General features: G+C 37.4%; 1 protein-coding gene across 1 annotated transcript in view; it reads right to left on the bottom strand.

The window, feature by feature from the left end:
- CDK6 (cyclin dependent kinase 6) overlaps positions 1–22137 on the bottom strand; it is a 141540-nt gene that overhangs the window by 63476 nt on the left and 55927 nt on the right. The window contains exon 4 of the mRNA XM_074864510.1: positions 18173–18340. Coding sequence (XP_074720611.1) covers positions 18173–18340 — 168 coding nt within the window. The remainder of the gene's footprint in view (positions 1–18172; positions 18341–22137) is intronic.

The raw sequence follows: 22137 nt of genomic DNA, 5'->3' as shown, positions 1-22137 counted from the left end.
CTGGAGCAGTGCAGGAGTCAATCTGTCAAATGTGACTATACATAGAATATGCACAGAGCCTTCTCACAGCAGGGTGGGAACTCCACCCCCTTCAGGGCCTCAAGAAATCTCTGCAGGGTAAATATATAGCTGATGTTGTAAACACAAAGTAGAGCGAGACAGCATTCAGGAAACCCAGGCTAAGTTCAGAAGATGTTTACATTGACTATAAAAATCTGAAAACAGTGTTTACATTGAGAGAGGTTTTCTTCTTTTCTGGCTTAATACAGATTCTTTATCCAAACTTGTCAAAACCTAATGTACACACTTCTAATTTTTAATCTGAATTTACCTGATGCAAACATATTTTTTTTCTTTGATTCACTTGCTTTATCTAGTGCTGCTTTTTAAGCAGTTGCACCTATTACTGTCTACCCTGAATTTAATTTTATAACATGGAAACATTACTATTTCAGTAGTTTTGCCGATTAACTGCAGTTATGGATATATTTTCATTTTTAAGCAGCAATAATTGTTGCATCAGTGGATCTCAACTGGCTACTATAGTTTTTAAATTACGCACTCAAAGTATTATTCAACAATGTCTTTCAATGTTACTTCATATTCTTGAACTGTTGTAAGATTTTTCATTCCCTCTTGCATTAAAAAATGGATCACCCGCAAGGCCTTGAGACTTTTAATATGTTATTTTGACACTGTTGTTTTAATATGTTATTTTGACACTGTTTTTTTCCAGGGGAAAAAAAAAAAGAGGTTGTATTCTACAAAGTACCTGTGAGAATTCTGTAGCCAAGCCTGTGAACTGGATAGGCACTTATACCAATACCATTTCTGAAGGTCACTGCTGTTCTCTGTATACTCCAATCCTCCAAAGCACTTTGAATATTTGTTCAGAGAAAGTGTTTGTATTTTTCACATAGAATGTGAAAACCTGGAATGAGATCCTGGCCACAGTGAAGTTAAAGGGATGTTTTCCATTGACAGTGTTGAAGCTAGGTTTTCATACCGTGGAGATTCAATAATTGTCAGTTCACTCACCGTCAGCAAAATTTGAAGCTAAAATCAAAATGGAGTAATTTTCTTGCTCCACAGTTTTTCTTCTTTGTTTGTATCAAAGGATCCTTGCTAGTCAAGTGACTATGTCTGGAGATACCAAGCTTTGCGTTTAAAACTTAGCTCATACTATAAATTCAGTTTTACTACAAACTCATGGTTTTTACATTTTCAGATACTGATGGTAATACAAATGGCCTTGATTTCTGATGAAAATTATTCACTTATCCAATATATGAATTCATCTGGCTACAGTGTATGACACGGTCTGCTTTTAATGTCCTTGAAATTACCGTTCGAACCATGTTTGAAGCTCATAGCCAAACAATTTTTTTTCATTCTGTTCAATCTACATAATTCTTTCTCTAGAAAATCTAGTTGCATTTTTAATAAACTGATTTTTTTTTTTTTTTCCACAGAATGGTGAAAACTAGTTTTCTGGAACTAGGTTATGCACAGACTTTGGTCCATTTAACAAGGTCAGACTGTTTATTCTTGACCAAATTCTTTCCCACTGTAAAAAGGTACTTTTAAATGCCACATTCCAAACTCAGTGCCAGTAAGTCACTGAAGCATATTTTCCCACAAGAACTGATACCATGCACAGGCCCCTCCTTATTAATTCTTCTGGTGTTTAAATTACATAAGGTGCAGGATGTCTTTAGTGTCACAAATCACTTAAATCTGTCCATAGCTTAGTAGCACTGAATCTACATGGTGCCAGCTGTGTCTTTATTAACTTAAACAGTCCCATTCATTTCAAAGCAATAGTGTCTGAGTAGCATCAGACAGCAAAAGAGAAACAAAAAGACAATTAAGTACAAATTTTAAATATAAAATAAAAATAAACCAAATGCAAAATATTGACTGTTGATTTAAAGATAGACCCTCTTATTCACCTTATACATTGGCTTAGTTCGATGAAGCCATGCTGATTTATACCAGCTGAAGCATGTGGGTATTATGACCTACTGCAATAGCCATAAGGAGATGTAAATCAGTGAAGCACTTCAATTTTTAAGCTATGTTTCCAAGCTGGTTTTCATTTTATGGAGCCAGAACATAAATATGTAAACAAAATTAAGGAAAATACCATTACATTAAGAAGATACATACCTACCTCTGATCCTCTCTGTTTAGATGTTATACTGAGCATGTTTTGAGATATTTTTTTTCTTAATGTAGCATGGCACCCAGATCAGGCCAGCATACTAAACTGCACACCAAGATTTTCAGATTTTCCAGCAATCATCTTGTGCATTTTAAGAATGACTGGATTGATTCTATCCTTGCAAATACAATATGAAGCAGAACATGTAAGAATTATGTGAAAAAAGTATATCCAAATAAAGCAGGGTTAAAAATGCATCAGCTAAATCTTTTTCTGAGATGTACTGTCATTGAAATTACAGTACCAGTGATGGAAGCATATTCTTTGAAGTGATAAATAATATATTTGCAAGGTAGCCAAAACTGCACTGCCCCTAATGAACATAAGAAACATATTACTCTTAGTGAATATTAGAAGAAATTTACTCAAGTACTCACACTGAAGCTGTTTTAAAATACAGAATAGTCAGGAAAAGTGTGTTTGATTATACTTTGATTCTAACAGAACACCTGAAAGAGTACCCCCGCCCCCACACAATTAAAAAATATTCAAAGGTTCTTCTATCTGTTTTTTCACTGGAATTTCAAAACCTTCAGCATGACTCTATGCACTCTAACATGACATCCATTCCATGCTCCTTTCTTCCACTTGAAGAACTCAAGTCACACTGTTCAACAGAAAGCACTTCAATAAAAACAGAAACAACTGGGTTTCCATGAATGGTCTTAACGTTTTGTGAAAAAATGTCTTGTTTTCCATACTTTATAGTCAACTCTGTGAAAGAGCTAAAATTTTTGCTCACCATCACCTAAGAAGCGTCAGGCTTTATGCCAGAGTGAACTAAATAGCCAGTTTGACTGTTCTGTGGAGCCAGTCAGTAGAAGTGGTGCTAGTACAAAGTAGCACTTAGTTTGCATCTACCGCAGTGTTAGTGGTATTCCAAGTGGATTAAAAAATATTACTTAATTATTCTCTGAGAGCTACTGTCATAAGTGGTATTATGAGACATTCATACCTCTCTAGAAAGTCTCCACTGATTTATGGTACTCCCAAAGGTATTACACATTGGCAGCTCCTGATAGCTTTAATTTTCAAGCTCACACCTTACTTTTAGAGGTAGCAAGATTCTCACAGACTTGTCTTGCATTTTCTTACACCCAAAATCTTTCTGCTATGTATATAACACTGTATACATAGAAGAAAAACATCCCTGTTTTTTCAAAGACACAACATCTTCAAGCTGTATTAGTTTATAACATCTTCTGCCTGAAAATTTAATCAAAATAGGGGACTCATATATTAATTTTTTGTAGGCTAGGTGAGGAGGGGCAAGAAGACATGAAGTGATGATGGAAGTAATATATTTCTTTGTTTTGCTTCACAAAACAGGTGTACAAAATTCTGTTTCCCTGAACAAGTCAAACAGGAGGATATAGTTTTCCTCTAGGACTTATTCCAGACACTCCACCCAGAAGCTCTCAGCTTTCTCAACAGTTTGCTGTATATGTTGCCACTGATGTCTCTGTGTGACTTGTGTGTGTGTATGTATTTGTGCAATGCTTCCCATTGCTTCTCTCACTCTCACAGATAGCTTCTCAAACACCACGGGCTCTTCTGCACTTCCATTCAAATTTCAGTCAAACCTGCTCACCCACATAGCTTAGATTCCTAACTGGCCTTGCATATGTTGTGTATTTTGGGTGGTGTTTCTTATTATTTCAGCTATATATTCCAGAAAAGTGCTTAATTGCTTTTACAGATTTATCCAAAACATACCACTGCTTTTACGCTTCAATTAGACTTCACTTCACTGGGAGCTGTCTCAGCTCTGCCCATATGTTGATGAAATCCTTGGCAATGATGTTCTTTATGACCCATCAAGAGCCCATATGGCAATGGTATCAGGATTGACTTGAGCTGGATTGACTTCAGATCTGAATACCATGTAGGTGTTTACATCTGAACTTGTCACCCTTGACAGTCAGTGGAAAGAAGTAGGTACTTTTAGAGTCTGATTCATCTGACCTATGTTAACTGTTTTCTTTAAGATAACTCACTCTTCACTTTACTGATTACACTGATAAGGAGATCTCCTTTGACTACTACAAGCTACTTACAGGGTGGACTAGCTTAGAGTTAGATGTATATACTTGGTCATATAAATCCCACTTACAGTATTTCTATGTCAGCAGATATTCATACAGCCTTCCAAGTCCCCTTATAGTTCTTCCTCCTTTCTCCAATTTCCTTTCAACTATTTCTCAGTTATCCCCAAGAAGTGTTTTTTGCTTTTAACAATAATATGTTGTCTGGGACACAGGGACACACCTTGATAGTTTTATCCTAATTGGGAATGTATCACTACTACATTTTTTTCAACTGTCTTTTGGCAGCATGTATATATATTTGATAGGTGCTCAGTGGGGACTGGCTGGACAATGCTGAGTTTACTATGGTATCTATCTGTTGGCTTCCCATTCACCACTCCATTTATTCAGATGAGCATTGGGTCGTAGTATTCTCTGAATTGCTTCAGTATTGATTTTTACCCCCTAATTTCTCCTAGCCCTCTGGGACAGTATCACCCCCCCCCCCTTTTAAAAGCTTCTGCACGTGTTATAAGCCATTGAGCATTTTTAACTTAATGAGAGATTATCACCAGTTTTTCCTCAGAAAGATGTGAGCTCTTCCTAATTAGGACAGTTTCTGCATCGACCAATTGGTCCGAATCTCTCTGAGTCCTGTCAGGGGAATCGTGGTCACTGGCAGATCCATGCAGTGTGCATGATGTAAATGTAGATTATTAGCTCATACCTAGTCATAATGAATGCTGAGGCTCACTATAGCTTTAATGACTTCTGTATGCTATCGGAATGAGTATTATATGCTTATTCCAGTCCCTTTTGTGCCGTTCTACGAAGGTACACAGCTACACTCCAGCTCTGACTGAAAAGTTTCAAAATTGGAGATTCCTGACAGAATTTTTCCCTTATGTTTGCATGTAATTTGCCTGGGATCCCACACCTAGTGAACAATTAATTCATTACAATATCTGCTATTGTCAAGCTTCTTGGTTACTTGCTTTCTGTATCCTCAGCTATCTCAAAAAATGGTCTACTCCTAACAGCTAATACTGACTGATGGGCTTCTCCTCCATGCCGTGTGCTTCACTGCTACTCCCAGTGATACTGTAGCAAGCTGGATCTATTTTTCTCTTAGGAACAAACTTCTTTGACATACAAGCACGGCATATCCTGCACTTCTTTTCCATCTTCTCTGTGCCCTTCATTGAGCAAATTCTTCCTTTAGTTGGAGCAGCGATTTCCCAATCCCAAAATGTGCAACAGTTTAACAAGCACAGCTGAATCTTTCACTGATACCTGTAGTTATCACCTGCTGTTTCTCCCCACTCGTTGTTGATTCTGTATCTCATCTTTAACTTCCAGACTACTACCATCTGCTAACCATCACTGTGTTATCCAAAGATGATACTAAATTCCACATGCCAAACAACTTTCCAATTCACATATCACGATGGTCTTGTCTGGGAAACTTTTAACTGACGGGATCACTCCAGCTGTCTCAGTGGATAAGCGATAAACATTTGTCCTTCTGTAAACTACATGAAAGGAGAAAATAAAAATCTTTTGAGGATACATGTTTCTTTGCCAACATATTCCTCACAGTTCCACTAAGGGCCGCGCTTGCAATCAGAACTTCACCAAGGCACTCAATCTGACCTATCCTCAAACTTTCTCTCACACAAATGACAGTGAATATACTGTAGAGATTTAAGCACCTCTAAATGTCTGGGTTTTGTTGAGTGGCATAAGTTCTTTCCATACTACTGAGATCACCATCTAAGTTTGTGGTGTTTCTATGTCAATATTGCCATGGAACTGTAAGCTCTAGAATTTGTGCCCAGTATGAGCCAAAAAGGGTTTTGAAAGGGTTTTGGAAAGGGCTAGGTGAAAGGAGAAGAACTTGTAAGAACCATTTCCAACACTGAAAATTAAAAAGTCTTACTCTTTTGTTCACTTATACAGCTTTTCACCTAAAATCATTTTGCAATGTTGGTCAATGCATAAATAAACTTTCTGTAATAGGAACACAATGCTCCATACAGGTGGGTGGCTGTGCAGTTGACAGTTCTGTACAGCTGCAAGTTTCTTGTCTTTAGTGAAAACTCCCCCATTTATAGATTGTGTGTGCAAGGTGAAAGACCTCTTTTGGAAGCAACTCACCATCCACTAGGCATTCTCTCTCCTCTTCTGCAGAACAGAATATATGTACTTTTAGATCATTTCTGCTAGAAATAAGGCTGTTAAAAATGTTTCTTCCAAAACCAGGTCATTTACCTTAAGTACAGCAGATGAATCTGTGCAGAACAGGAGAAATACTGTGGACTGCCTTTTCCATAGCTATTCAACTTGTCCCAGTCAAAGACCTCTTGCTCTGAATTGCCTCCAAAGTTTTTTGGATAGTGAGATACTTTCCCCCGTCCTTTGGACCCACTTGACATTATCTACTGCTAGCAGTCAAGGTGAAAAACAAGTACCACAGAATTAAGGGTGCTACTTATTAACTGTAATAAACAATAATTCTTTAACTTTAAGTTAAAGATATTAATTTTGGATGTTAATAGCCATACAAAATACAGTGCTGTCAGTTTCTTCTGAATCATAGCTAAGGATAAAGCCCAAGAACTAGCTGAAGGCACATCTCTGGCTCTACATATTTCTTAAAAACTTATTTATTCTTTCCTGCTGGTCAACAATGAACTAGCTGTTTACATGGCGGGTTTCCATGGTTACTATCTTGCATGGGGCCCACATGGTACAACTTATATCTTTGTTAAATCAAAAAAATATCTCCTGCTTCCTAAGCAGAAAGTCCCAACTCTTGTTATTCCTCTTTTAAATCTACAACATGACCTCAGAACACAATCATCAGGAACTTGCAGATGGTTGTTCTCCCTCCTTTTTTGCATCAGAGTTTTCTCCTGTATTTGTGTTTACTAGATTCATTGCTCATGTTTTGTAATGCTAGTTGGTTTTGTTTTTTTCTTTTTATCATCTGTTCTTTGTCACTCAGGCTCTGCAAATGATCAAAACTCTGATCCTGTTTCAAATCAATTTGAACTTTAAAAGCAAAAATGTACTGAGTCTTCAGATAGTATGCAGTCATTCCTTTTTTTTTCTTCTTTATTGGAAAGCTAGTACAAGATGCCTCTGTCATTATGATAGTTGCCCTGGAGAGCAGAATAACTTGCTGACAGCAAGCTGATTGCCCACAAATCAGTTCTTCTGTGTTGATCACAAGTTTGAAAGGTATTTTCATAGACTGTATCTGTAGAACAACTTTGCCTTGCATTCATTACAGAGATAGCAAAATCCAAAGCAATCATTACTTTATCTGCTACTTTAGCTGTTTTGATTTGCACTTGAACTCTACAGACTCCATTTTCAAACTCAGTTTCGTCATTTTTGCAATGGACAACTTCTGTGGGCATTTCAGAGCAATTAGAAGTTTTATTTTCAAATCTCCTGCTTAAGTTCTTTAGCATGTCTCATTCAGTAACTAATTTATGACCTTTCCGCACATTTCATAGAGCCAGTTATACATTTTAATAGACCAGTTTCAGCTACTGCTACTCATCTGTCTGACCTAAACAAAAACTCAAGCCACTGCTTGTACCACCAAGGTCTGACTTTCAGTCTGGAGCAATTTCCTGAACTATATTGGGAGTTTTTGGTATATACTAGTATGTCCTAGCTGGTTCTGAATTTTTGAAAAGTATTCTGCAGTCATCTTTCATGACACTTATATTTAACTGAATTACTTCTTAATCTTGGCACTGATGACAATTTTTCTGGTTTTATAAACCAAACATAATAATTTTTTTAAACTTACCTACAAATGCAATTTATCAGATCAGAATCTCCTTTTCCATCGTCTTTTAAACATAGAACTGTTCTCCTAGAGTTTCAGACAAGCAGATTCTGTGGCAGCTGTATCATCTTCTGATTACTTTCAATAAGAAAACACTCGATTTCTGTGGCAAATCTTACAGATCACCAGAGTGCCTTTGTCTTCTCTGCTTTACCTTGATCGCAAAACCCAGTGACTGCTAATGTGTCTTGTCAGGCTCTGTGGTGTCTGCATGTTGTAAGAATGCAAGTGTCCTCAGGTGTCCCTCTCTTTCTCCTCTCTCTAGCTCTTAGGAGTATCCAAGCCCACTCAGATTGATGGTTGTCCTTAACATATGGCCTTATAGCAGATCTGAACAGCTGAGGCTGAGTATAAATTCTGAAGCATCATCAGAGCTGGGCTACCTAGAAAGGCTACCAGAAGTGTTCCTTTGTGCTCCTTTTCCTCACCATTCATATAGAGTACAATGCTGAAGTCAGTTTCCCTAGGATTTTCAGTAGGGATTTGTATTATTTGAGCTGGGAAAATATAAGGCTTCAGGATGCATACTAAGTTTGAAAATGATAAACAGTCTCCTGACGGGTTCATTTTTACATGCAGATGTTCACTTTACTTCCACAGTAGCCTGTGCTTCTGCTTACTTTCATCTGCTGATTTTTTCAAGTCCTTGTTGCAGGTTATTTCTGTTAGCCAGTTCCAAGTTTATCCAAGCTTTTCTGGCATCCTCTGTTTCATGGAAAGCCTTCTGATCAGATCTTCAGCAGTCAGGTTGGTTGTTGTTCACTGATGTGACTTGCCAGGTTCATCTCATTTCCAGATGGGGAACGTTGCAACCAGACTTCCCACTCCATCTGGACTTTTTCAACTTGCTGTCCCAACAAAGATCCCTTTTTTGCCTTCAGATCATCTTTCATCCCTATTTGGGAAACTTCCAGGTTGTCTTTTCACTTCTTCAGTGGAGTGCCTCTCTGGTTTATATCTCATTTTAATTATTTGTGCTCTCATGCTAGCCTTTATTTGAACTGTAGCCTCCTTTGGTTTATGAGACCATCTTCATTATTTGCTCCATCTCATCTTAATAAAGCTAAGTAGCTCACCATTTCTTTCTTTGGAACATGATTTTGTTCTGACATTTATGCCAATCCATCTGACTTGCTGAAAGCTGTTTCTGTTCAGGGTGGAGTTCATGAAGTGCATCTCTTTGATAAAGCTGACTATATAATGTACACGAAACCTTGAAGGGGTGAATACAGACAACTGGAATAGACCACTTCAGTGATCAAGATTGCCAACTGCATCGCAGACGTTCATCAAGCTCTCTCTCAAAATTGGTTATATTGCTTGCCTGCATTGGTCTTACTGTAGGCTGCTTCAGAATCTCACTACTTGTTTTCTAATTTCCTGTCTAAAGTTATTTAAACCCAGTTTAAACTAACCAGTTCTCATGCCACCATTGTTTTTTTAACCCTTCCTGATGTTTTTAGATATCAACTATACCTACTCTCATGATTAATTTTGTTAAATTAAGTCAGGTTCTTTTTGCATTTCAGGAAATAGTGTCCTGCCTTCCCTGACCATTGGACAGAAATCTGTCTTTCCCCATGCTTGTTCCTGTCCAAAATCATCTCTCAATCACAGAGAAACTGAACAGCTCACAGTATTCTAGATGAGGTCTGATCAACTAATTTGTGTTGTGGCATCAGTATTTTCTTATTTCTAATGAAAAATCTTAAACCTAACAGTTTAAATTTCCATTTGCTCTTTTCATGCATCTAAACAGTGACTCCTAGCATGCCTGTGATCTCTGCAGCTTTTTACCAAGGTATTTGTAAGATCCCCAAAACTGAGGAATTCACCTTGTATGTCAATAATTCTTTAACATATTTTCCTCTGGATTTATCCACTTAATTCTAGAAGATGGGAAGTCTAGAGAAATCTAGTTTAATTCATTGGTGTCCTATAATTTACTGAAATCTGGATAATCTAGGCCTACTGTACATCCACTGTTTATCAAATGAATTATCTTTTCACGTTTTGTGGGGATGTATGTATACAGCAATATGTAACTGATTTTTCTAATGCAGGGAGCCAACAACAAGGCCTTGGCCATCTGCTACCATTCAGCATATAATAACAAAGAATATAATGGAGTTAAATTAAGAATGGGAAATTGAAGGCTGGACATCAAGGAAACTTTCTGAGAGTGATTATATAGAGGTTTTGGAACAGGCTCCCATGGGAAGAGATGGAATCCCTATTTGTTGGCACATTTAAAGTTAACATGGGCAAAACATTAGAAATGACATAACAGAAAACAATCCTGCCTGATTCACAAAAGGACCGGATGATTGCACGTCTCTTCTGCTTTTGAGCTCTAGAATTCCATGTCAGCAGCTCTGAACAAGTACTAAATATTGTTAGGCTAAGAGAAATTTCCTTGAGTGTACCTGTACAAGGGAATTTTCAGTTAGAAATACCTTCTACAGCAGTTTAGCCAGTGTGTGGAGAAGATTTACGGATACTTCCCTGCTGCTGCAAAAACATGCCAACAACTCATTTTTATTATATATTAAGCCCTAAGAGCATTTCCATCAGCAGGGTACAGACACCTGCCTTCACTCTGGAATAGCACAAGCTCCAAGGACAGCATGCTATTTTCTCTGCTCCTCTTCTTTTGGCTGTCTCACATTCAAGTGAGAGACAGGCCCATGCCTGCCTACCCTGTGTGCTCTGATAAGAGCATAACCTGAGGCTGTATTTTAGTGTTTCAGGATGGTTTGAAATTATGTGGGAACAGTTTTGTAAATACACAGGGAGAGACCTTGTCAAACAATCAAATTGTTTTTACAATCCAACCCACTCAATTATCTCTGGGAGTATATGTAAAAACAGACCCGCTTAAATCAACAGAAAAATAGTACAAAGAAGATGTAAATCACTGGGTGGGGGAAATGCACCGCATATTTTTATATATGAAAACAGAAGATAGAAGTACAGTCACACAATAGCAGGATGCTCTTTTATAGTATAGAGAAAATACACAGTAGTAATTTTCTGCCTTTCTTTCCCTTTTTTACAACCTCCCCCCCCATTTTTTTAGCAGATTAAGCACAGCTTGTTCCTTATAAATTTAGTTCTACATCCTAAAGTCCATTCACCAGATATTTGTAGGAAAACTGTAAGTTAGTACTGTACTATTACTAACAATGTATCTTCTTAAGTGAAAGAGAAGGAAAATAAAGAGAAGAGAAAAGAAAAAATAACATTTCATTTTATCTTCACATCAACATGTGAAGGTCTATTTGCACTGAGTACATTTTTCTTGCACCAATGGAACTGTACTGCTGCAAAATAATAACCAAATTTCACCCAGAGTTGAAAGGGGAATGCCTCACAAAACCAGAATTAAGAGGAACCTAAGTAAAATTACCAGGTGTCAGATTAAAACAAAATAAAAAGCTTTTCTTACAGTGCAGAAGTTAACTGCAGCCCAAAGTATAAATGGTTCAAAAAGTAATTAGATTAATTTATGGAGGATGGGTACTTCAGTAATTATTACAGACAATGATCCAGATACAATTTCCAGCATTGGAAACTGCTAAATTTCTGATTGCTGAAAGCTGGTTCTTACTCTCCTTCCTTAGCACCCCTCTGTTGGACATTATCCTTTGATAGTGCACACAGTCAACCTTTGGTCCAGCCCAACAGAAAGTTCCTTTGTTCTGATATGAACTGTGCTCGAAGTTGTACCTTTTTTCCATCTTTCCACCAGCACAAGGTAAATTTATTCTGCAAGGTTGCACTGGTGCAACTGCAGGCCACAAAACATGCTCAGCTCAGTGTGGACAAACTCTGTCATCACATGATATATATTCTAATGTTTACAGCTCTGAAAAGGAGTTTTCTGGCACAGAAAATATTCTCATGTGGAGCCAATTTGCTTGTTTACTGTGAAATAATTTACTTTCTTTGAAAGATTAAAAGATAGGCTTTTCATGGTTCATGATAAACCTGGGCCTGAATCAGAGCAGAGGGTTGCATTCCCTGCATTCCTGACAGGTCTCGAGGGTGAGTTGTGGCATCAGCTGCAGAGTAACAGCACAGAGCCCTGAACGCAGGCCTTGGCACTGGGAGGGTAAAAAATACTTCAAACATCGATACAGATACCCTTAGAAGTTTTCTCAAAGTCGGATACAGTAAGAGCCTTAAATGAACCAGTAACTGGTTCATCTAACATCTTCAAAACAGCATGAGTTGTGAGGTTTTGAAAAACATTTCCGCCTTTGAGTTAGTTTAGTTATTCGAGTCCTCAGCTGAAGACTTCAGATGTGGTTTCATAACTGACTCCAACAAATCTAAGACTGTGGTGTCTACCGAGTGGATGACCCCATCTTTCTGTTCACCGTCCCCTGTTTGTCAGTGCTTTTACTCATGTGGCTGTGCAGTGATTTGCATCTGCTAATCCACCTGAAAATGAATAACGACTTTTTATGGGGCTCTTTTGCAGTTGGACTGCAAGGGCGCGACCACTAATGCCGATGCAAGGGAAGTGATGGGGGCATGTGGTCAAAAGCAGGGCCATCCTTTCAGCAGCAGTAGAAATGTCACATCTACTTATGCTGACTGTGAAATGGCACCCTTAAAATATCATCTCTAGGACGTGTTTCTGAAAATAACAACCTTGCCATAAATCCTCTGTCTCTCTATGAGAGCAGCTAGTACTGCTTTTCCAGACAAGTCTTAGCAACTTTAAAGTTTCTTATGATGAGCAACAAAAATTAAGTCAGTGTTGAAAAATATCTTATATGATCATAATGCAGATGAATAAAAGAAACTTCTATTCTAATTTCCTAACTCTGTCCACATGAATTTCTGCATTGCTCTTTGATAATATTGTGACATTGAGCAATCTGTTTTTTCATTGTTATTTTCATATAAATCTGATCCCTCTTAGTGAACATCTGATCTGAGTGAAGTCAATGTAAATATATATTGAAATGTTTTTAGTCAGCTGCAGGCTTTACTGTCAATGTGCTGATAATGATTTTTGTTCTTAAGATGGCTCTGGAGATAAATGACTCATTTTATGTGATGGAAATAACTTTCCTATAGGGTGTTTGGGAGGATGCAATAAAGATTTCTTCAGCTACCCAGATGTTAAAATATCAGAGAAATTCACTTGTTTCTTCACAAAGCCAGTTACAGGGACTTTTTATGCAGAACTCTGTGTTACTAGGGAAGACAGATTTTCCCTAAATAAGCCAACCAATTTAATCATACTGCATTCCTAAATAGCCACAACCTTTCAGCAGCAGCACTGACAAGCTCAACAACACATATTTTGATCCTCTGGATGTCTGTCTGTGACTCATTTTCCTTTTCAGGGCTGTTTGGGTGGACTAGAGAAATGCACCATGAAGAAAGAACTGGAGGTTGGGGCTCAGATCTAAGGCGATGTGCTTCTTCACAACAGTGAAGGCTCTGTGTGTACCAAAACAATGTCACTTCCACCTGTCAGAGGGAGGAAGATTTATGCTCTTATCAAATTATGTGTGAGATAAAATCTAGTGTCACTGTACTGATTCCATCAGGGCACTCTAACACAGCCCAGATTTTGACTTTGACTCACCAGAGGCAGGTGCTTGATTCATTTCCATTGGTCTACTCCTATGTTTGATGTCAACTGCGAGCTTTAAGTAGATTGCTGAATTGGGTCCATTTAGGGATGCCCAATGCATCCGAGGTTAAAGCTGTACTGCAACAGACTCCAGGTCTGCTGGAACATATGCAGCATAGGAATGGACTCTGCAGGGTGCATTACACACGAATAAATATGTGGATTTTGGGAACCATAGTATCAGGAAGAGATGGCCATAAAAAAAGGGGAAAAAAAGAAGGCAGAGCAAAAGAAAGTTCTTTGACTGTACTCCCAAGTATCATATTAGCTCAGACGAGAGTTTGCATTCACATTATTTACTAACAGGTGGCATTTATTAGAAAATTACAATGCAACAGTGGGCAGAAAACAGGAAAGCACTCGTTTCGCTTTGGAAGAGGGTTTTTCTATCTTTTTTTTCTTGTTGTTTTTGTTGCTGTAACTAATTTATATATTTATTTTTACAAAGTAAGCCCAGTTAGTGAAAATTATTTTATGCTCCCTTGCTACTATACCAACAAAATGAAATCCAAGTTCCTGCATGATGTGACATGTAAACCATTTGTGCTGAAGTGACTGCCAGAAATGGATGGAAAGTTTTTATCCTGAAGAAACACTCAAATAAAATGCTAGCGTAATCTAAAATTATTCACTGACAGTCACTGGAAGATTTTTTGTGTCTTCTCTTTTTAATTGTCAATTTAGCAGAGTCTAGTATTCAAGAGCTTAGAGCATCAGCAGAGAAAATGTTTGCCCTTCTCATGTTCAGTAAATCAGAAAACAAGTGGTTTTTTTTAAAAAGGAAGACATAAACTAATTTTGTTTGCATTTCATGGGAAAAAACCCCATCAGTAGTGCTGCCATCTAAGGTAAAGCACACATGTTTTCAAAGAAAGTATTATGAGTGTGTTACAAACACTAACATTTTGCCAGTTTCACTCAGATCCTAATGGAGATCAGGTTTTAAAAGCTGGACAGCCTCAGCTCCACCTAGATGCTGTGATCACAACTGCGTGTGCTTATCTCAGCATTCTCATGTGCCATGATTCAGCTTCATTTCCTTTCTTTAAGGCTCAAGAAGTCAACAGAAATACATAAATGGCTTATTTCTTCTTCATAATACTTCAGATTTTCCAGACAGCCACTTGCTCCTTTGCTCAGAGAAAGTTAGAACTGAGTGTCCATTTTTCTACACCAGGAAAAAAAGTGACAGTTCATTAGCTTTTGCTATCAAACTCTAAAATTACAGTCACATCAATACACCTCCTCCATCCTATGGAGCTTCTCTGTTATCACAAAGCCTATTCAAAATTTCCCCAAGGGCCAAGACCAACGCTTGAAAAAGAGTCTAACTTTGTAGGAAACCAAAAGCGTGCCCTATTACCCACCATCTGAGACACTCCTGCCCAACCTCATTCTTTCTAGGGCTGTTATTTCAGACCTGTATCAGTTCTCAGTCTGACCACAGCTGGGAGTAGTGATCTCCACTCTGTCTCCCCCAAGCCTGCGTAACATTAGTTTGAATCCTTTATTCATTCACTGAAAGAAATATCAAGAGGTTTCTCTAAATGACAGAATTATACCCAGACAACTGATCTGCCAGAAGGATTCTGTGGAAATAACTGGCTATCAGAGAGACACTGCTTTGAAGTTACCATTTGCAACACCCAGAGTACTTGGGTTGGATCAGTTTTTACTGGATTACTTTCATGGTAAGCTTTTTTTGCCCCACCTGAAGAGTTTCTTTGTGAGCAATGAATAAGGATGCATCTTGGAAATGATCTGATACTTCAAAAAATGATTCGTGTAGTTTATCTTGCAGTAAGCTTCTCTTCTGAAGGAAATGCTGCAGAGCCCTTGTATTGATCACAATGATAGCACATGCAATGTGCCTTTTATCACCGGGCTGTCTGCACTATCACTTTTCAATATATCTCTGAAGCAAATTCTTGCAAGCTAGGACTTCTATTAATCGATATATGTGTTGATATATGCTGTGTTTTATAATACAACATTTTTTTCTGCAAACACTTCAAAACAAAGCCGGTCCTGCTGAAGTCAATGAAAGTTTACTCACTGCCTGGTGATGAACTGCAATTTAGACTATTTTGGGAACAGTAAAGTCAAGAATATCTTTATGTTTAAAAAAGAGAAGGTGTTTGGTTATTTTTAAGTTTTGTTTCCTGTACTGAGTTTTAGTGGAGGAAAAATAACGAAGAATTCGCACACCAAAGCAACTAACCAAAGGTAAAAGTTACATTCAGAAAAGGAAAACTGATGGCCTGTGTCAGCTAATATACATTTAGTAAAAGTTTCTAACCAGCACTCAGTCTGTAGGAGCAATGAAGACTGACATTTAAAACCATACCACATTATCACATTGTAAGCAACACGCCCCTATAGGTTTCTACATATCCAGACAAAAGCTGATTTTGAAGGTGTTAAACACTAAGTGTTTTAAAACCAATAAATTTTTAACTTAAAAAAACCATGGTCATAGCTGTTTGGGTTTTTTTAAGTAAGAAAACAACGATACACTAAGTTCTAGGTGTGAAAGCCATTCTTCATGTCTATGCCCATATACTTTATTTGTCATTGGTCACTGATTAATTCAATTTTTTTAATACTCTTTAGCATAGGTGCAATGACAATTGAATACTTGTGCAAACACAGTACAAACTTGCATGTGGACAATCCCTTGGTCTGAACAACTCTTATTCATAGCAGTGCTAAGGGTACTAGCTAATGGATTTTGAAACATGATTTCTAGCACGCAAGTATTAGATACTTGGGCATAGGTATATCCTTTGCATAGCAGTTCTGGCAATGTTCTCTTTCAAGCAGGTCTTGGTATGCTTTTGCCTCAGTAGATGCACTCTACTTCTGGGTCTTTGGACCTTCCTTCCTATGCAGACTACATGATCATGGACAAACTCCTGCTCAGTTCTGTAGATATTTTTTCCTCATTTTATGCAAAACTTAAAAAATGCCCTGCTGGAAGCCTTAGAACACTGCAAATTTAGCTTGAAGAATTTTATGGATCAGCAGAAATACTCACTGAAGCTGTTACTGGCTGATAACTGGGAAATGAAAAATTACAGCAATTCAGGAACAACCTTTCTCTCCTTTTCTTCAAATCTCTGTTTTGAGTTACAACATGATCAATCCTCACTGACCTCAGCAGAGAGATTCTTTCAGCTTTGGATTAGGCTACATCCTACAGGCAATGAAAAAAAACAGCCCCAAAACACAAGTTTACAAATGCTTTATGGGATGAGGATACTCTCCTATGTTTAGCAAGATGTTTCTTCCTGCCTTCATTCACACTGAAGCCGGAATCCAGGATGTCATAGTTACATCACACAACGATGGGAAGATTCTTACAGTAACTAATAACAACAATGGGTTGCTTTTTATCAACGTGAGACAGGCTAATTTCTACAATATTATGTAAAATGCAAAGTGGACTCCTTTCGGTTTCTCTTCTCAGCAGTTCTCCCTTTAAGTGATACTGCCATGGCAGTTGTGATACTCAGAATAGAAAATGGAAACGAAAAAATTAATGAGCAGGCAACAAAACCAAATGACACCCAACATGCATGCAGCACGGTTACTCTTCAATACACTCCAGAGATGCTGTGCCAAGCTAACAGCAGCTGATTCTGGGGGCAGGGCCAGCAAGCGTGGAAATGGGGTCAAAAAATGAGGAGCTGGCAGAGCTTTTCTACCAGCATTAATGCAGGAGAGGGCCAGACCTTCTGGGAGTGAGATCATGTCTGAGCCAAGGACAACCAGGAGAGCTGCTGGGAGAGGGGCAACAGTGGCAGGGGGCCTAGAGATACTGGAGGTGCCCTTTAACAGTTGGCTTGGGAAATAGCTGTGATTTTGGCTGTCAGGTCCACTTGAGCTGCCTCCAGCACAGCCCTATTTGGGATCATTCAGTAACATATGGGAACAAGCATCGAACCCATATTCAGAGAGATGGAAAATCAGAGGCATGACAGTGTGGCATTTTCACAAGTATCTGTGTATTTTTTCAGGCAAGATACCTGGAATTCAGCAAGAGCTTTATCTTAAAATAGGTACTTCAGAAACTTTCACCATACCCGTCTGGCTTAATGTGCAAAAGAAGTCAGTACCACAGCAGAAGCTAGACTGAGGGAGTTTCAGAGAACTAGCACATACCTATCCTTTGGTAACCAGTTATGATTTAATTTAGAACCAGCAATCAGTAATTGATTACTTGTACAAAGTAACCACAACAACTACAATGTGGCTGGAAAGCAATTGCTTTCGGAGACATAAGTAACTGCAAAGATGGTTTTAGAAGCCGCATTATAATCTGGGATAAAAAGCCAGGAACAGAGAGAGGAAAGCACATGGCTGCATTATAAGAAAAATAGAAGCCTCCAGAAACTCACCACTGAGGTAAGAGCCATCTGAAAACTGTAGATTCGTGCAAGGCCAAAGTCAGCTAACTTTATCTGCCCGCTGCTGGTTACAAGGATATTTTGGGGTTTCAGGTCCCGATGCACCACACGATGTGAATGCAGAAAATCCAGTCCACGAAACAGTTGAAGCATCATATCCTAAATATAAAGAAGAAATCAATATTCAATTATCAAGACAAAGTAGCAAACAAGCAAACTCCCTGTCAAAATCTGCAAAACTAATTTAATAAATATTGATTTAAATATGTGCACAGGAGATAAAAACAACTATTAATATAAAATGGAGAGGATGTTGCTAGAACTAGCTGACTTGAACAGGTGTCCTTATCAAGTTAATGTATTATTTCTAGTTCAATTATTTGAAGTTGATTGATAGAAGTATAAAGACTGGTCAACATACTTAAAAGAAATAGCAAAAACATGTCTGTAAATCCCAGGACAACTTCAAAAGAATGCTGTCCAAGTAAGAAAAATACATAGCAGCTTTTTACTCTTAACTTTAAACCACACACTACTTTGCATCTCACAAGTTCATGCTTTGTCCTGCCCCAGTGAAATGAAATTTTATCATTCACTTCAACAGGCACAAGGATCTGTTTCAATCAGAAAAGCTGTTTAAATGACAAATTCACCAGGATTTAATGTTGTAGAGGGAAAAAGTTTACTTGGCAAAACCTACTGTATGGAATTTACTGAATAGGGCAGAAACTACCTTTAGATCAAAGTTAAGCACTAAATCAGTGTAATAATCATAAGTAACAGTTCTCATTTTGCTTTCTGTTTTGTTATAGTGATGCAATCTTCTATCACATTTCCACAGCCAAAGAAACTATTTTGTCTGTACTCATGTTTTCACATTAATCTTAGTAATGTGAAAGGAATGAACCAACAGACTCAAAACTAAATACTAGAAATCCCCTGAATTCCAAATTAGAAGGATACTGTCAACTTGAAAATTATATTTGCAAAACAGGCAGTTACAAGAAGATGCTGCAACAAGTAAGAAACAAAAGGGATAAAGAAAATGTTTAGTTTCTGTATGCACGTGACTTGAGTTCATGAAACTCCAGCTCTGTGTTTTTACTGGTGACCTATACCCTTCCATAAGCCATGCAGCAGGGTGTCTGCCAATCCCGTTATTAGAAACCAAAATAATCTTGGAGAGGTGGATGGCATGAAATATGAGAAAAGGGAAGAAGGATAAATTGAAGTTGGTTGCTTTTATTCTTCTCTATGGACTTGGGCATGTTTCAAGTAAATATTCAAGGCACACTATTAAAAGGAATGATACCTGAAAATGGGTTTACAAATAGCTCAAAACATTCAACTTGATAATACTGCTTTAGCTGGACGCATTTTAAAGATATACTTTATAGATGTAGCTATATAATTTAATAATTTTCAGGAAATGTTCCCTGATCATCTCTACAGAAAGTATTAGAAAATGTATAGATATTGAGGCTGGAAGCTCTAATCTAACCTCTGATAAAACATGGCCATTTCTATATATAGTCTATAACTCTCCAAACAGTAGTAACAGTGGGCTGCTCATAGAGTAATCAGTTTTTGTTTGAAGACCCTGATGGTGGAGATATTACTATGGAACTACAGATTCTGTGACAGCATTTAATTATTATCACCTCTGAAGGATGGTGGTAAACTGAGAACCCCATTCCCTGTTAGCTGATGCCTTTTAGTCCCTTTGCTTCCCCAGGAAAAACTGAGATCTGATAATTTTGATAACTAGTATAATAGGGTTTGCACCTTTAAAACAAATATATAAAGTGTACTGAATCCTCTTGTATTTATATAATTTCCTTTGCAGTTCAGAAATATGGGGAAGAGCTCAGACTACAGCTCTGTAGGTTTCATTCATCAGTAGAATTAATACATGTCATATCTGCTCACTCTCTGCTATTGTAACTTAAATCCCAAGAGTCTTTGGATCAGCCTTGCAGATGTAAAAAACACACCAAGAACATTTAAGCACATGGGTATCTTAAGTATGTACTTAATGGTTTCACTGAATTTGGGCCCTATGCTTTTTATTCCAGGTAGACATCAGATAAAATAAGAAAATAATTTCAAGAACTTAAGGATTAGTCACCCTGCTGAGTCCTTTTAGTGACATTCTGCATCCTACTCATTGTCAAGTATGTAAACTCATTTCTGCAGTTACCAAACATATCAAGAATATTTTTTTCCTACAACTGATGCTGGTTTTTTGACTTTCTTCTTCAAGCTCAGCAAATGCAATTCTGCTCTGCTAGTTGCAAGTTGCAAGCAATGTCTTCAGTTTCTAAATTCAGAGTCTTCTTTCAGGCACAGGTAGAAAAAGGAAAATATTTGCAAATAGAAACAGGTATATCTTTGTCTCCCTCCATAGGACTCAAAACATTAATATCATTTACTGAAGTTCTCTTCACACACAAAAAATGAGATGTGCTGCAGAAAAGTGTTCCAGGAAAGTGCAAATTTAAAAGGTATTAGGAAAAAAAAAAAGAACTGGGGAAAAAAGTGCTGTATTTCTTCTTCCAGGAAATTCAGAGTTAGTCCATACAGCTTATTCTCTAGTATTCATTTTGGACTGTTGATTATGCTCTTTTGCTATTCCTTATTACTTACTATTACATATATGAATATATTTCAGTTCAAAATTATCTTGGAAGAACAGCCCAAAGCTTCATGTGTGTAAAGAAGGGCACTTTGATGTAAAAAGACCATTGCTATTTGTGATTCATTATTATCCTTTTTTTTTAAATTCTCATCCAGTTAGAAAAAGAGCATAAAACAAAATCGCATGACATAGCTTATTATTATGCACTTTAAATACAGAATACCAAATTGTGCAGCTCAGAATTTGATATTTCTTTGCACAAATAGATTTTCAATAGCAAAGCAAACAAAAGAGAGGGCTTTTAAATGACTTTTTTATCCATAATGAATGATTAATTTTGTGCTGTACATAAGCCTAGTCAAAAACCATTAGGCCTCACATTTTGAAAATTAGTTCATATTCAGTCAGCCACTTACAAGAAATATCAGACTCAGTCTGGGCTGTATGTTTTCATAACTAATGTCAGAAGATACTAACCTTTGCTAGCAAATTGGATAAAGGCTGTAAACATGCACAAGCCAGATCACTAGCTAATGAAATCAGGGTAATTCCACTCATCTGATGGAAATGCATCATTGTTAGTGAGGATTACCCAGTATTATCTCAATTTCCAAGATCTAGAAATAACTGCAAGAGTCCTCATGTGCCTCAAGGATTTGTTTGTTCTAATCCTTAGAATTTTTTCCTTAGAAATTTTCTGTGGTAGCTAGGCATACCATACTTTGGAATTGCAGTTAAAATTGTATTTCAAAAGTTAACTGAAAAGTGATCAATTCTATTTGACAAACAAGAAGATTCATGCCTTAGCAGATTTGAGGAACAAGCTCTAATGAGTCATGATCAAACCTGTACTGACGTCTATCAGATGCTCTTTGGATATTGTATGTTTACAAACATGGACACAGAATAGCACTTGTTGTTTCAGATTAGAGATTTTTGCCATGCTTCTAATATCACAAAACCTATGATGGTTGTTGCATGAATTGAAGATATTTACATTATTCCACTGTGATTACTTTCAGATAATCATGGCTTTACAGTGTTTTTCCTTTTCAGCCTACATATTCAATGTGGTCTATGCACAAATCTAAAATATTTATTCGTAACTCAGTTGAAAACTGAGCTATTTTGCGATGCGAAGAACAAATACACTATCCTTAGAGGCAAATATGTAGCTTTAATTTTGTAAAAGCCTCCTAATGGAAACAGTTAGCAAAATCTGTTATGGAAATGCTGCATCTTTTGCATCTTCCACCATATATGGTATCAGTGATGGCATTGATATTTACTGAATTTATCAGCACTGAATGTCAGGACC

This window comes from Strix uralensis, chromosome 1 (genome assembly GCF_047716275.1).
Source record: "Strix uralensis isolate ZFMK-TIS-50842 chromosome 1, bStrUra1, whole genome shotgun sequence".
Lineage (NCBI taxonomy): Eukaryota > Metazoa > Chordata > Aves > Strigiformes > Strigidae > Strix > Strix uralensis.
This window is presented reverse-complemented; position numbering and strand designations above follow the sequence as displayed.